This window comes from Acinonyx jubatus, chromosome B4 (genome assembly GCF_027475565.1).
Source record: "Acinonyx jubatus isolate Ajub_Pintada_27869175 chromosome B4, VMU_Ajub_asm_v1.0, whole genome shotgun sequence".
In the NCBI taxonomy this organism is placed as follows: domain Eukaryota; kingdom Metazoa; phylum Chordata; class Mammalia; order Carnivora; family Felidae; genus Acinonyx; species Acinonyx jubatus.
This window is the reverse complement of record NC_069387.1, coordinates 77,243,836-77,259,060: the sequence shown is the minus strand read 5'-3', so window position 1 is coordinate 77,259,060 and position 15,225 is coordinate 77,243,836. Positions and strand designations below refer to the sequence as shown.

The window sequence follows — 15,225 nt, the reverse complement described above, 5'->3', positions numbered from 1 at the left end:
TGCAGCGTGAGCCTGAGAACCTGGGTGGGTGGGGGGCTCGGGACCTGGTCCTGAGCAGGACCTGGACCAGGCCTGGTCCTGCCCTGGGTAGGGTGTTCCCCATGATGATTAGGGGGCAGGAAGATGGGCTGTGACCAGACATGCCATTGAGATGAACTCAACAGAGTGGTCTTTGATGTTCTCCGGCCAAGCCCAGTTCTCGAAAGGCATAAAAGTGAAGGAGAGCCTGGGACAGCTAGACTTGGAAGGCTCCTCGTTCCTTTGATACTTTCGCTCCTCTGCCTCTTTGGCACCAGCTCCCACCATGACCCAACGATCTTCTGTCACCATCAAGTCAGGAGGCACTCGGAACTTCAGTGCTTCCTCGGCCAGCCTCCTCCCAGGCTGCCGGCCCAGCTTCAGCTCTGTCTCCGTCTCCCAGGGTGGAAAGAGCTTCGGGGGTGGCTTTGGGGGTGTCTTCGGGACCAGGAGCCTCCACAACTTTGGAGGCAGCAAGAGAATCTCCATCAGTGGAGGCTACCGCTCCAACCGGGCCAGCGGTGGGGGCTCTGGCTATGGGCTGGGTCTCGGAGGCATGGGCTACAGGGTTGGGGGAGCCTTCGGTGGGTATGGATTTGGAGCTGGGATGATGCCTGGCTCTGGGGGCATCCAGGAGGTCACCGTCAACCAAAGCCTCCTGACCCCCCTCCACCTGGAGATAGATCCCTCTCTCCAGCGGGTACGAAAGGAGGAGAGGGAACAGATCAAGACCCTCAACAACAAGTTTGCCTCCTTCATTGACAAGGTGAGAGGCAAGTGGTCCCCACTGGGAAAGTTGCTGGTGCCCAGGGTATGTGTCCTTTCTGTGCTTTTCTGAGGTCTACTGTGACTTGCCCAGGACCTGTGATCCTGGGGGCTGGGGAGACTGCCGGCCAGATGAAGGAGGGAGTGATTTCCCACCCTGTTGCGGTGGAAGCAGAAAAATGTTCATCTCTACACTCTAGAGCTGTCTGACCTACTGCAAGGACATTGTTCTTTTGATGGATAATGAATGTGTACTTGGCTTAAAATTAGACAGCAAAAATGGATCGTTTTGAAGGGAAAAGGACGAAGGAAAGAAAGGTTATGAGTTCAGTTCATGGAAGTGGGCTGGGGTCACTTCATCCTGTGCAGTTAATAGAGGCAGTTCCTCCTGTGGTGGCCTCCCTGGTGATTTGGGTATGTCTGTGACTGGCGAGGGGCCGGCTTTCCCACTTTTCTTCCGGTGAGAGCTAAGCTGTGATGTCAGCCCTGAGTGCACCCTGCTGGATGCCTGGACTCTTAGGGGTTTCCCCATGTCCAGGGAAAGAAGCTATTTTGTTTTGCACCACCACCGGTTTACATCTGAGCTGGTTGCTTTTGTTTGGGAAGAAGCTGTTCAAGGGTCTGGAAAGAAGAGTGCCAGACTCTTCCAGCCCAGGCTCTACTGCTAGGAAAACATTCCCTAACTTCTTGGGCCTTGGTTGGGTTGGACAGACAGACTCCAAGGTGACTGTGCAGGTCTAACAGGCTATGAAATGCTTCATCATATGGTCCCATATCTAACCAAAGGGACTGTTGAAGCAGTGCTTCTTGAGTTTTATCACCCATGCCAGCCCACTTGGCCTGGGGTTTGTACCAACAGATGTGAGATTTCCAGGAGGCCGGCTCTGAGGGGAACCGTGGGCCCTCCTTTTCTTGGTTTATCTGGAGGATAGTGGAGAAAAGGGGATGTGCTATGGAGGGACTTGGAGTCAGGATTGCCCTCCGGCCTGTGACAAAGGAAGAGACAAAGGTGGGAAGGGGGAGTAGGGTGTTTGTTAGAGGCTCTCTGTAGGCACACTGCCATCTTCTCTGTTTGGGAGGCTCCTCTGTTCCTTCATTCTGAGACTGCGTGTCATTCCAGCTGCTCCCAAAGGAAGGACTTTGTTTAGCGAGAAAGTATTCACATATTCACAGGACTGCCTCCCAGACAAAGGAGCAGATGAGTGCAACTTAAGAAAACCAAATAAGTAGCACAAGACCACAAGGGACCTGGGTGCAGAGGGGGCTTGGCAAGGCCACACAGTTGGCTGTCGACATGGCTGGGATCGTGCCCAGTTCCCCTCAACGCGACGTTAGAGTGACCCATTTCAGCATTCTTGGACTGTATGGGCAACTGAGTTCAGATTCTAGATCTAGAGAAATCACGTAAGAAAGGAAGCGGACAGATTTCATTTTCTGCCAAGAACCTCCTGCCCATTTAAGGGGAATCAAAATCCCACCCAGGAACATGGTGGTGGAGTGTTCTTTCCTTCAGCTACCACACATCAGCATGATTTGGTGTATATGGATGATTTCTAGCCTCTCTGGTCCTGGTCTTACTTCTCCCATCTCCAAACCAAGCCACCACCTGCCTCCCAGGCCATTGCACCAACATTTGGGTGGCTCTTGACATTCCAGGCTCCTTCCAGGATGAAGGAGAGGAGCCTGCTACCTGGACTCCAAGGTCTTTCAGGGCCTCTCTGCACTGCTGGGGGGTCCTGTAGCCCAGAGCCCTCTGGGGAGGCTGCACAGGGCAGCCCTCACAGTTTCTCTCCTCTGGCTGGGACAGGTGCGGTTCCTGGAGCAGCAGAACAAGGTCCTGGAGACCAAATGGAGCCTCCTGCAGGAGCATAAAACCACCAGGGCCAATATCGAGCCCATGTTTGAAGCCTACATCAGCAACCTGAGGCGGCAGCTGGACTGCCTGGGTGGAGAGCGGGCACGGCTAGAGACAGAGCTCAAGAACATGCAGGACGTGGTGGAAGACTTCAAGAACAAGTGAGTGGACCCTCCACCAGCTTCTGGGAGGTCCCTGCCCTGAGGCTCCTGGGAGGCCCTGCTCTCTAGAAGTGTCCAGTCCAGCGGAGAAAGGGGACACAGGCTCAGGGCAGTGAGATGGAATCAGAAAAAGCAAGGGGACCCTGTGGTCAAGATTGTTGAGGCTCTGGGGAGGGGTGGGGCTATAGAGGGTGGTAACTGACATGATCACAAACAGCAGGATTTGAACAACAATCTGGTAAAGTCTGCAGACAGGAAAGTAAGGCTCTGAGATAGCAACTATTGTATCCAATGTGATACAAGGGGCAACTCATGAGTTAGGACTGAAACCTCTAGAATCTCACCATCACATTTGTTCCCACTCAGTCCCACGGCTAATTTGCACAATGTTTGGGCATCCACCCCAACCCTGGCCAAGGCCACGATCAAAGCAAGAGGAGACCTATCTTCTGCCTCCTCCATGGAACCACACACACACACACACACCCCACTAAACGTGATGGCATGTTCATGCCTGTACATTCAAGCAGCTCCTTATTTTTATTGATTTCATTTATTTCTGATGTTCTTGGTCCAAACAAAATAAGTAATTTCCTAAGCAGTTTTGGTTATGCTTTGAATAATGTAATGAGAGTTCAGGTCTGAACTGAGTTGAAATGGTAGCCACTACCCACATGCAGCTATTTTAATTTAAATTAATTAAAATTAAATAAAATTTGAATTTAGCTCCTCAGTCACACTAGCCACATCTCAAGTGCTCAGTTGCCACACGTGGCTAACGGGCCCCATAGCCGATGCAGATAGAGAGCATCTCTATTGTCGCAGGAAGTTCTACTGGACAACACTATAGACTCTAGAGTCAGTGGATTTAGAATCTTGGCTCAACTGCTTACTAACTGAATGATCTCAGACTCTCTGAACCCAGGTCCTTTGTCTGTTAGGTTAAGTGACCTGCCCCTGGTGACTCAGCTGGTAGGTGGAGGAGATAAAGCCCCAACCCCAGCTGCCCAGAGCTGCTAAAAAGGGTGGGGTTCACTGATGCTCAGGAGGGTTGGGAGGAAAAGGATCACCTAGAGCAGAAGGGGAGCTTCCTTCCCAGAGGCCAGTGTCCCCTAGGGGTGGGGCGAGTGGGGCTGCTCTCGAGGGCCAAACTGAAGAATGAGAAACCTGGGCAGCTGCTGGTGGGAGGGACTGCTTCCTCTCCATGGTTCAGTGCAACTAAGAACAGAGCGGCAAGGCCACATGAGGGCAACACAGGCCGCAGGAGCCAGCCAAGGCCTGGGACTGTCTGCCCTGGGTCAGACCATCCTCTCTGTTCTTCTCTTCTGTTTGGCTTGGGGCGATACCAAGGGGGTGAAAAAGGAGGCATTCTGGCCCCTTTATGCAGCCTCAGCCCTCTAAAGATCAGAGCCCTGAGAAATGCAATCTCAGGAGGAATGAGGGGGTGACTTTGCTTCATTGTTGTTTTGGGTTTGAGTTTTGTTCGGGCAGAGGTGGTTGTGTGATTGATTTGGGATGGGAGTGGGGCATGTGTAACAGGGGAGCTATGCTCCAGTAGCACGTCCTCTGTGTCCGTTCTGGAGACCCACACTATCTACCCACCTACAGCACCCACTGTTTGACCTCACTCCCAGAACCCTGCTCCTAACACCAATCCACTTTTTAAAAATTGATTTATAATTAGTATACAATATTATATTAGTTTCAGGTATACAACATGTTAATTCCATATTTTTATATGTTACAAAATGGTCACCGTTGACAACCCACTTCTTGATCCTTCCCACAGGTATGAAGAAGAAATCAACAGGCGCACGGTAGCAGAGAACGAGTTTGTGGTGCTCAAGAAGGTACGGGGACAGGGTTTCTCCCTCCTGATGCTGAAGCCCAGGTAGCCCCTTCTGGGAGTGACAGCTGCCACTGAAGCCAGTGGCCTTACAAGTTTAATCTGTGCAACTAATTTTTGAAGCAGGTTTTACTTCATTTTTTAATGTTTTTTAACGAGAGGGAGAGATTGTGTGTGGTGTGCACACTCATGGTTGCATGTGCACGCACGTGCACGTGTGGGTGAGGGAGAGACAGAGAGAAAGGGAGAGAGATCTCAAACAGGCTCCATGCTGTCAGCGCAGAGCCAGATGTAGGGATCAATCCAACCAACTGTGAGATCATGACCTGAGCCAAAATTAAGAGCCAGACCCTTAACCAACTGAGCCACCCAGGGGCCCCAAAGCAGGTCTTACTTTAGAAGTGAGAAAACTCAGGCTCAGGCAGGTTAAGTAAATTGCCCAAGTTTACCCAGATCATCAGCAGTGAGTCAGGATCTGGGACTCCAAAGTCCCAGCTGTAAATCATGACACCAGCTCCTCCCCATGTGGAGTCCCTGTGGGGAGAAACAAGCAAAATGGACCCTGTGCTGAGCTGAGTCTCCAGGACATCAAGTCAGGCTCAGGAGGACAGGGGCAGGACAGGGATCAGCTCCATGGAGTTATGGATCCTTCTGCTCAGCGGGGGCAGGCAGAGGGAAGGGACACCAGCCAGAGCGGGGAGAATGGAGCAGCGGTGTGTAAGGTGCAGGGAGCTGCTGAGAGTGTGAGGAAGGGGGGAGGCCACGGAAGGCGTGGGGAGAGGCTGAGAGAGCCCAGAGGCAGCAGAGGCCCAAGGAGCCAGGATGGGGTTGACCTGATCACATGCAGGTGACAAAAGACATCTGTTCATGTGGCACCAGCTGATGAGTGAGTGGGCATTCCCCAAGAGCCCTGGTCCCCACAGAGTATGGGCCCTCCTGCAAGTTCCACTCCATATCCTGGAACAAAGAAGCACCCTCATCCCCGGGAGATGAACTTCTCCAGCCTAACTCCCAGTCAGAGAGGCTGGCTGACCCATGAAGGATGGGATTCAGAGTGACAGCATGTTCTGTGCCCAGGACGTGGATGCTGCCTACATGAACAAGGTGGAGTTGGAGGCCAAGGTGGATGCCTTAATGGATGAAATCAACTTCCTGAGAGCTTTCTATGATGCGGTAAGCAGTGCCAGGTGCTCTCCCCACAAGCGTTGGAGGCTGGGGTCCTGGGCTGGGCACAGAGACTGACAACTCCTTCCTTCATCTTCTCTCTGCCCTCCACCCCATCCCTGGGCTGGAATTCATGGAACAGATGCTGCCTTCCCTACTAAGGAACAAAATGAGGTTCCCTCGGGCAGCTGGGGGCTCAGATGAGGTGAGAAATTCCACCTTGACCATTTGGACCAAACATGTCTGTTGGTCAGACAAAAAATCCCTATCGTTGAATTATACGTGATTTCCACAGACATAGCTGAGCAGCCAGGCTCACCCAGTCCAGCTCAGACTTATCAGCTACTCTTCCTAGAGAGGCTGTAGGGTGATGCAATTTCACAAACCAGGTCGCCATCAATGAGCCCTTGGGTGCTTCTAGAAGCACACAGCACAACTGCCTGGCTCTTCTGAAGACACATGCTGTCATGCACTGCTGTATGCCAGATACTGTGCTAGGGGCCACAGGGGCAGGGCTGAGCAGACACAACAAGGCGCCTACGTTTTTGGAGCTTCTGTGACAGTAAGGGAGACAGGCAGCACAGGGAGGATCGGAAACTATACCATTTAAGGCATAGCAGGGGCAATGGAAAGAAACAACAAGGAACCGTAGCAGGTAGGAGGTGGGTGATAGTTGAAGAGAAGCTGAAGAACTGAGGATCAAAGAATGCCAAGAGGAGGCCATGGTGGCTGGAGGAGAGTGAGTGAGGTAGAGTGGTAGAGATGGGGTCAGTGATGTCAAGGCAGGGGTGCAGGGTGCATTGTGTGCCTCCAAGTGGGCCTGGTAAGGACCCGTGATATGCCTGTGCATTGCATATGTTTGGTGTCCAACAGAAGTTGGTCATGTTCTGGGAGCAGAAGCATGGGCTCCAGGTAGTTGGACGGGCTCAATGACCACCCTGCAGCCCACATAAGGCACAAAGGCATCATCTTTCTCTTTTTTTTACTCGCTTCAATGCTGACAGCTGCAAGCATGTGGGCTGAGACCCCCTGAGCTAGGTCAGCCATCTGTTGGGAAAAACAGATTGTGAAACAACAATGAAATAATAATTTCCTAAAGCAGGAAATACATGAGCGGGGAGAATGGAGCAGCAGCGCTGTTTAATTAAACAAAGGAAAGGGATAGCTTCACTTAAATTTCTGCTTTGGACCGATGACTCTCAGGTTTCAAAGTGTGTCAGAATCTTCTAGACATCTTGTTAAAACACCAGTTCTGATTCAGTAAGTCTAGGGTGGGACCCAAAATGTTGTACTTCGAGCAAGTTCCCAGGTGATGCTGCTGCTGCTGGTCTGAGGATCCCATTTTGGGAACCACCACCTTAGATGATCCTGGAACGTGATCATTAACAAACTGATTGTGGTTTACCTTTTCAAAAATCGTGTTATGTGGATATGAGTTGATTTAATCCTCACGGAAAGCATATGAAGCAATTCTAGGATGAGCCCCTCTGAGACTCAGAGAAGCCATTTAACCTGCTTGGCAGACCTGAGACTCGAATGTGTTGTTCCGGTGCCCTTTCAGCTGTCTCGAGCTGATTTCCATTTCCCATCCCTGAAGGGAGGAAGGAGCCAAGTTGGGAAACAGGATTGAGATGCAGCAGAGTTTCTGGCTCCTCCTGACTCAGTGTTCTGTCATGAGAGGATTTCTTTTTCTGGTGTGAAAGGCTGTGTTTTCTCAGAACATGAGACATCCTGGCACTGACAGGTCACAGCAAGGTGCACTCCCTTGATAGTGGGAGTGACTTCTGGAGGATGCTAGCTAGAGTTACTGTGAGGCTGCTCTCTGCCTGCAGATGAGGTGATGATAAGGCTATGGCATAAACTCAGCCATCTTCCTAATGTGCCTCCCATCCCTTCGGGCCTAAACAAGGTGCTGCACCCCAACAGTGCAAGTGAGGTCCTTGATGCCGGGGTCTGTTCCCCTGGCCACCATCTCCCAACACACACACCCTGCTTCAGCTCTTTATTTTGGCCCCCAACACAGGAACTGGCTCAGCTTCAGGCCCAGATCTCAGAAACCTCCGTGGTGTTGTCCATGGACAACAACCGCAAGCTGGACCTGGACAGCATCATCTCTGAGGTCAAGGCCCAGTATGAGGACATCGCCAACCGCAGCCGGGCCGAGGCCGAGTCCTGGTACCAGATCAAGGTGAGGGGTCAAGGCCAAGTCCATAAAAGAATCTTAGAGAACTGGGATTTCAAAGGCGAATTAGGTCAACAGCCTTGTCCTCTCAGGTGTCCCAGTCTGATGGGGTCAAAGGGATATGCGTTCAGCCTGGGGCTGTCCCTCCATCGGGAGCACCCCTTGGGCAGCACTGTCAGGACCTGAGGGAACAGCCAGATGCAGGCAGGAGGCGGTCAGTCCTCTGCCAGGGAGGAGGATAGACATACCTCCAATGCCCTGTGGAGGACAGCAAGGGACAGCTGGATGGTACCACCCATCAGTGCCAGCAGGAGCAAGACAGGCAAGGTGGGAACAAGAACAAGGCCTAGTCTCCTGGATCCATAGAAGAGAGGTTCAGCTGGCAGTGGCTGAGGGACTGGGAGCAAAGGCTGGACATGGGCTACACAATAAGATCTTCCAGGTTAGAGCTGGGTGGGGGTCACAAATGTGAAAAAAGCTTTAAAATCAGAGAGTGACACGCACGCCTGTATGCTGCTGAGCTTCTGAGGATAAGACCCCTGATGTGGAGGGACTTCCAGGCACAGACAGGAAGGGTCCAGCTGTGGGCTGGAGCCCGCGGACATGGAGAGTGAAGGGCAGAGCCAAGAGACCATGCAGATGGAATTAGATGGAAAGTAGCAGTGGGGGCAAAGGGAGGCACCGCCAAGCAGCGCGCTGGAAGCCTGTTGGGCCCTGAGAAGCCACGGCCATCCTTTCTCTGGCCTGACGGCCCCTGCCTCTTGACTCCCCTGCCCCCAGTACGAGGAGCTGCAGCGGTCTGCGGGCCGCCACGGGGACGACCTCCGCACCACCAAGATGGAGATCTCCGAGCTGAACCGTGTGATGCAGAGGCTGCGCTCTGAGATTGATAACCTGAAGAAACAGGTAAAGCTGAGCTCCCAGAGGACAGTCTATCCATGTACCTGCCCGCCGGCAGACCTGGGCCTGGTCCCAATTCAGCCCATGCACAGAGAAGCCTCCCCAGATACGTGACTGCCCAGGAATGTAACTGTGCAGTCTTCCGCCACTCCAGGGGCATTGGGCCCCCCTCTAGGGAAGAGTCTGTCCTCTGGGGGCATACAAGACAAAACTATCCAGAGAAGCGTGGCATTGGAAAGGACCCCCCCCCCAAATCATTTTATCCATTATAGCTAAGTCTCAGATTATCCAAGGAGGACAGAGATTGCTCTCATTTTTATTTTTTATTTTAATTTTTTAATGTTTATTTATTTTTGAAAGAGAGAGATAGAGCATGAGTGGGGGAGGGGAAGAGAGAGAGAGAGAGAGACACAGAATCCAAAGCAGGTTCCAGGCTCTGAGCTGTCAGTACAGAGCCCAACACGGGGCTCGAACTCACAAACCACAAGATCATGATCTGAGCCAAAGTCGGACGCTCAACCAACTGAGCCACCCAGATGCCCCAATTATTTTTAAAGATGATGAGGCTCCCACCTCCTTTGCATGAAATCCATTTCAGGAAATCCTCCCATATTTTTAACCTAAAACGCACATCTTACTGCACTGTCTGTGGGCGAGCTCACAAACCCCTGTGTGCTCCTGGCAGTGTACCACACTCCAGAACGCAATCGCTGATGCCGAGCAGCGCGGGGAGCTGGCCCTCAAGGACGCCAAGCACAAGCTGGCCGAGCTGGAGGATGCCCTTCAAAAGGCCAAGCAGGACATGGCCCGGCAGCTGCGGGAGTACCAGGAGCTCATGAACGTCAAGCTGGCCCTGGACATCGAGATCGCCACCTACCGCAAGCTGCTGGAGGGCGAGGAGTGCAGGTGAGAGGCTCAAACAGATGCCACTAGGGCAACAAACACCACAGACACCAAGAGCCCTACAGTGTCGGCCCCAGACAGAAAGTACAAGGGCAGAAACGAGGTTAAAACGCAGCTGCTCCCCAGAGGCACCCTGCAGTCTCAGCCATTCCTATAGTTCCTTTTGGACCCACGGCAGAGGGTCAAGGAGACAGGTGTCGGGGAGAGGTGGCCCATGACTACCTAGAAGGCCATAAGCAGAGCCGTTCCAGCCCACACCCATGACAAATGACGCCACACAGTCGTTGAACCTCAGGGGCTCTGTGTTTGCCCAGAGATACCTACAATCTGACTGCCCCTTTCTAGTGAACACATGTCCTTCCCCATTTCTCTATGCACTTTCCCTTGGTCTGTCTTCTAGATTTCCCTCACGGATTCATATTAGCTAGATGAACAAAAGGCTTGCTAAGCACAGGGCCTGGCATACAGAAAGCACTCCGTGCTGACAGCTAGAAATGCAAAGAGCCCAGGGCTCATCAGCTTCTCAGCAAATTAAAATGTCTCTCTCTCTTCCCCCCTGCAACAGACTCACTGGGGAAGGTGTCGGACCTGTGAACATCTGTAAGTAAATGTCTTGGGATAATAGAAAAGTGGGAGTCAAAACAGAAAGCAATAGCATCACTACCAGGGATTTGGTGATAGATGTGGGCAGGGATGCCTTTAAGACCCTCTCAAGGGCTCTGTGAAGACCCCTTTCTTCTTTGGCCTTTCCTTTCTGGGGGGTCAAGAGAGACCTGTGGTGATACCTCACCCCCCAGGGCCTGTCCCAGTGTGGTCACATGTCCACAGGAAGGACTCTACTGTGGTCTCAGAGGACCTGAGCTACAGGACAGGACAGACAACTCGCAGAGTGATGGCTTAGCGAGTTCTGGCAGGAAATCAAACGCACCCAGCTCACAAGAGGCTACCAAGCTGGTTAAATGGAAGGAGGCATATCTAGAATTGAAGCAAATTCACCAAACAAATAGAGCAGTGACTGACCCGGCTCGGCCTCGGCTCGCAGAGGGGAGAGCAGGAAGAATCATCTCACGGAATAGTCCAGCAGGATGAGGGGACATTCAGGGAGCACTGAGTCCTGGGCACGAGAATTAGAGTCTCCTTGGGCCCCGTGTGGCTCAGACCACCAAGGGAGGCCAGAAAGCCAGGCTGGGGAGAGCTCAAACCCAGCTGATAACAGGGACGGGTTTGCTTCACCTGGAGAAATGGACACACAGAGGGGAGGTCAAAGAGGCATCTTCAAATGTTTGACAGGCGGTGGGGAGCCACATCCCAAGGTAGTGAGCTCCCCATCGCTGAACATATTTGAGCAGGTACTACAAACCATTGACTTTCAGTGATGTGGCATAGGTGATTCCAACTGGGGGAGGTTCATCTGGATGGCCTTTGGGCCTGTTCCAGTGGGGAGCTTAGGATCCCGCCTAGGAGAGGAGAACTCGTGCTCCATCCAATAGGAGAGGCCCATGGAGAGGAGGAAGAAGCACAGAGCAGGTGTGACCCTGGGCAGGCTGCCTGATGTCTCTGTGCCTCCGTTTTTCCTCTGTGGCACGGAGGCGATGGGAGTAATAGTGTCCTCTCGGACACGTTGAGATCAACGTGCTCACAGCTGTGAAGGTGCTCTGAAAACTGCGCAGTCCCTCAATTGGAATGCTCAGTGTGGAGCAGTGTGTGACGGGGACAGCGAGTCCATGCCCACCCTCTCTGACCCCTGCCCCGGGTCCGAGGAGATTCCTGTTCCCTAAGAAAGCACCGCAGGAGGGAGCCCACCTGGGCTGAGAGCCAGGGAGGGGATCTTGGGGACTCGGAGGAGAGTGCCAGCGTGCCCTGTGCCTTCTCTCCACAGCCGTGGTCTCCTCCACCGGAGGCACAGGCTACAGTGCAGGTGGCGGTGGCCTCTGTGTGGCCGGAGGCGGCTACAGCAGCAGCCTGGGCTACGGCGGGGGCAGCGGCTTTAGCTCCACCAGTGGCCGCAGCATGAGTGGCAGCAGCTCCAGCATGCGTATCATCTCCAAGACGTCATCCACCAAGAAGAGTTACAGGAGCTAAAGGACCCTGCCAGCCTCGGCTGCCCCCTCAAGGTCCCCAATGCCCAACCCTAAGGCCTGCCGCTTTGCTGATGCTCCATGCACACAATCAACAGCCAGAGGCGAGGGGAGTGGTCTGTGAGTTCTAAGGTCACCTTGCCCATCCCTCTGTCTCAAGGAGGTACCCCCCTTGCTCCTCATCCCAGAGCCCTCCAAAGTCCCCAAGCATCCAATCCAACTAACGCTGACTCAACTGCCCTGTGCCAAGACCCAGGCTAGGACTTTGCCCGTCAGTGGCTTCCAGAGCAAGGGTGAAGAAGTAGGGTCTTCCTCTCCCCATCCGAGCCGAGTCCACTGCACCCATACTCCTTTATGGGGGAGGGGTGAGCTTAGGATTGACCTTGGTACCCCCAAAGAAGTTGAGTGTAATCTCGGCCAGAGTTCACACATGTGTGCTCTCTCACTGCACACAGAACCATCTCCTACATGCCCCCCTCACACCAGGGAATGTTGCCAAACTGGCCGGCGTATTGTGTCCTCACCTCCTGCCTTCTTGTCCCCACCCAGCCACCAGCCACTTCCCCTGACAACTCCCACCATCAGAATATTGGAATAAGAAATCAACACCACACAAAACATTACCAACTCAATTATTCATGCTAGAATAGAATAATTTTATCAAGAACCCAAAAGTTCTCCATGGCCTAGGACTATGTTCCATGATCGTTCATAGCCAAACGCCTTCAAATCAGCCTCATTGAAGCCAATATTAGAATTACCGCCCCACACAGAACCGCCCTGCTGCTGAGTGGGAGGGAGGCAGGCTCACGCCAGGCTGTGGGAAGGCAGCGAGGCAGAAGGTGCACCAGGTAAGGGAGTCCAGTTGGCCTGTGTTAGAACTGCCCTGAGAGAATCCCCCTGCAGAATAATCCTCCGGGCTCAGGAGTCTTTCTCCATCCTCTGTGGTAGCCATGTCCCTTTTCTGGAAAGTTCTCTTTCCTGCTTACTTTTCTCTTTCCATCTTCTCATCCACCCTCCCTCCTTATTCTCCTCCTCCCCCACCATATGTGATTCCTCCCCCGATCCCTCCTCTCCGCCCCTTTATTTCTTTTCTCCCTCTCCCATTCATCCGTTTGGCAATAGATCTCCTGCTCCCTCCTTGCTGACCTTTCTTTCTCTCTCTCCCTGTCTCTGAAATATCTACAGTGTGGATTTTCCTGTCCCCAGCCTTGGCTACAACCACAACTCTTAAGGCAATCCACCAAACCCCCTGCCCCACAGGGAAGACCTAAGAGGGCAGACACGGGAGAGGGGCAGTCCTCCCCCTGTGTCTTTCCTCGCTCTCAGAGGATGCTTGCTCGGCCTGTGAAGGAAGCAGAGGTAGGGGAACAGTGGAAGAGGGGAGCCACGTAGGCACAGAGATCTTCCCCTACTTGAGGAGCTGTGAGCCTTCCCAATGCCTGCCACGTATTCAAGACCAAAATGCATTCCAAAAGCAGGCAGGGACTGGCTGCCAGCTGTAGACATGAAGACAGGAGAGAAAAAAGTCACCCCGCTCTGATGGTCTCAAACCCTTCTGAACTGCCTGCTCCCCATGCCTGCCTATTTCCTAAAATCGCTTCAATAAAGTGTCACCGAGCTCTCTAGGTCTTGGTGGAGTCTGCGTCCTATCTCACATTCTGGGCAACATTGGACCTGGTGTTATCCTGGAGCACTTGCCTTCCACCCACAACAAATCCAGGGAAGTATCCTACTCTCTGTTCCCAAGCTCTAGTCCTGGGCTCCAGGGAACCCAATGCATCATGGCAACATACTCTGGTCTACCTAGGGGTGGAGGGGGAAGGCTCTCCAGTCTGGCTTCTTGGTGTCTCCAGCACTGTCTCCTGGGCCCACCTCTGGGACTCTTACCCGAGGGTGGAATGGGAATCCCCTTTTTCTGACATCATGCAACAAGACCCACCCCACCCCACCTCTGCCTCCCACCATTGCCCACAGCCCCTTGTTATACCCCTGACATCCCCAAGCCCTGCTTGCCCTCCCCAGCACTCTAGGACCCAAAGTTAAGACTATGAAAAAAGGAACTGTGTGAAATGTCACAGTTAAACCAAAGCTGTGGGGTCCCAATCTCCTAATTTACAGGTGGAACCAAGAAGTCATAAGCATATTGGCAGGAGCCTCCATTCTTTTTTTAAATGTTTATTTATTGTGAGAGAGAGAGCACATGTGGGGAAGAGACACAGAGAGAAGGAGAGAGAAAATCCCAAGCAGACTCCATGCTGTCAACACAGAGCCCCCATGAGGGGCTTGAACTCACAAACTGAGATCATGACCTGAACCGAAATCAAGAGTGGGACACTTAATTGACTGAGCCACCCAGGTGCCCCAGGAGACCCCCATTCTTAACCAGGCTTCTCTCCACCAGAGCAGCAGAGCATGGTGATGTCAGAAAGAATAGGGTCGAATCCCAACCTACCACAGATAAGCTGTGTGGTTTGGGGTACTTTAATTAAGTCCTTCATCACTCGGCTCCTTACTTTCGTCATCAGTAAGGCAGAAACTGCTCCACGACGTCATCATACAATTAAATGAGATAATGGATGTAAGGCTTATGGTGGTCTCAGCACACAGGAAGCACCCAATAAGTTGCTATTATTATTATTGGCTTGATTTTGACCTGGAGAACAGCCAGTGAGGGAGGGAAAGACAGCTGGCCCCAGCGGAGGTCTCACTGATGGAACTGACAGAAAGGGAGGAAGGAAGAGAATCAGGGGGCATTTCAAACATCTCCAAAGAGCTGTGACCTGGGTGCTGGGGAGAAAGCCTATATCCCGCATACACCTGAACAATTCCTGAGGGCAACAAATGTCCCCAGAAATGTCCTCAGGCCAGAGCAGACTCTGTCTACCTCAGGGAGACCAGGGACGGGGTGAGGAGAAAAGGCAAAAGAGTAGTGACACAATAGTATTGATCTGATGGTTGACCACAATGCGTCCTTGAGGGCCCAGAGATTCTTGGGGAGAGCATCCCTTCCTCTCCCCTCCTCAAGCACAAAGCATCTCCTCTGGAGTCCCCTGTAGGCTTTTTTTTTTTTTTTTTTTAACTAAATGGGCCCAAAGACAAGAGTCAATGTCAGGAGCCCTCGTGGCACTGAGTCGAAACCAGTACCCGCCTGGCCTGAGCCTGTTTGTGGAGGCTTCCCCCACCCCAAATCCTCCCTCCCAGAAAGCCTCTAGGATCACCTAGGAGCCCATGATGAGCCTTGCACATCAGCAGAGAAGCAGAAAAGCAGCCTTGGGGAAATAGAGCATCCCCAAGCATAGTTAATTTGGCCTCTAGTCCTGGGGCAACCGGAGGGTATAATTCCTCCCCCA

At 52.7% G+C, this 15,225-nt stretch overlaps 1 protein-coding gene across 1 annotated transcript; it reads left to right on the top strand.

Moving 5' to 3' along the window:
- The first annotated feature begins 50 nt into the window (after positions 1-50).
- LOC106986452 (keratin, type II cytoskeletal 5-like) lies at positions 51-13,487 on the top strand. The gene is made up of 9 exons (XM_015084616.3): positions 51-784; positions 2,591-2,799; positions 4,589-4,649; positions 5,723-5,818; positions 7,833-7,997; positions 8,772-8,897; positions 9,577-9,797; positions 10,360-10,394; positions 11,674-13,487. Exons 1-9 carry the CDS (start codon positions 305-307, stop codon positions 11,874-11,876), a joined length of 1,596 nt encoding a protein of 531 aa, XP_014940102.1. The 5' UTR covers positions 51-304; the 3' UTR covers positions 11,877-13,487.
- Positions 13,488-15,225: the final 1,738 nt, after the last annotated feature.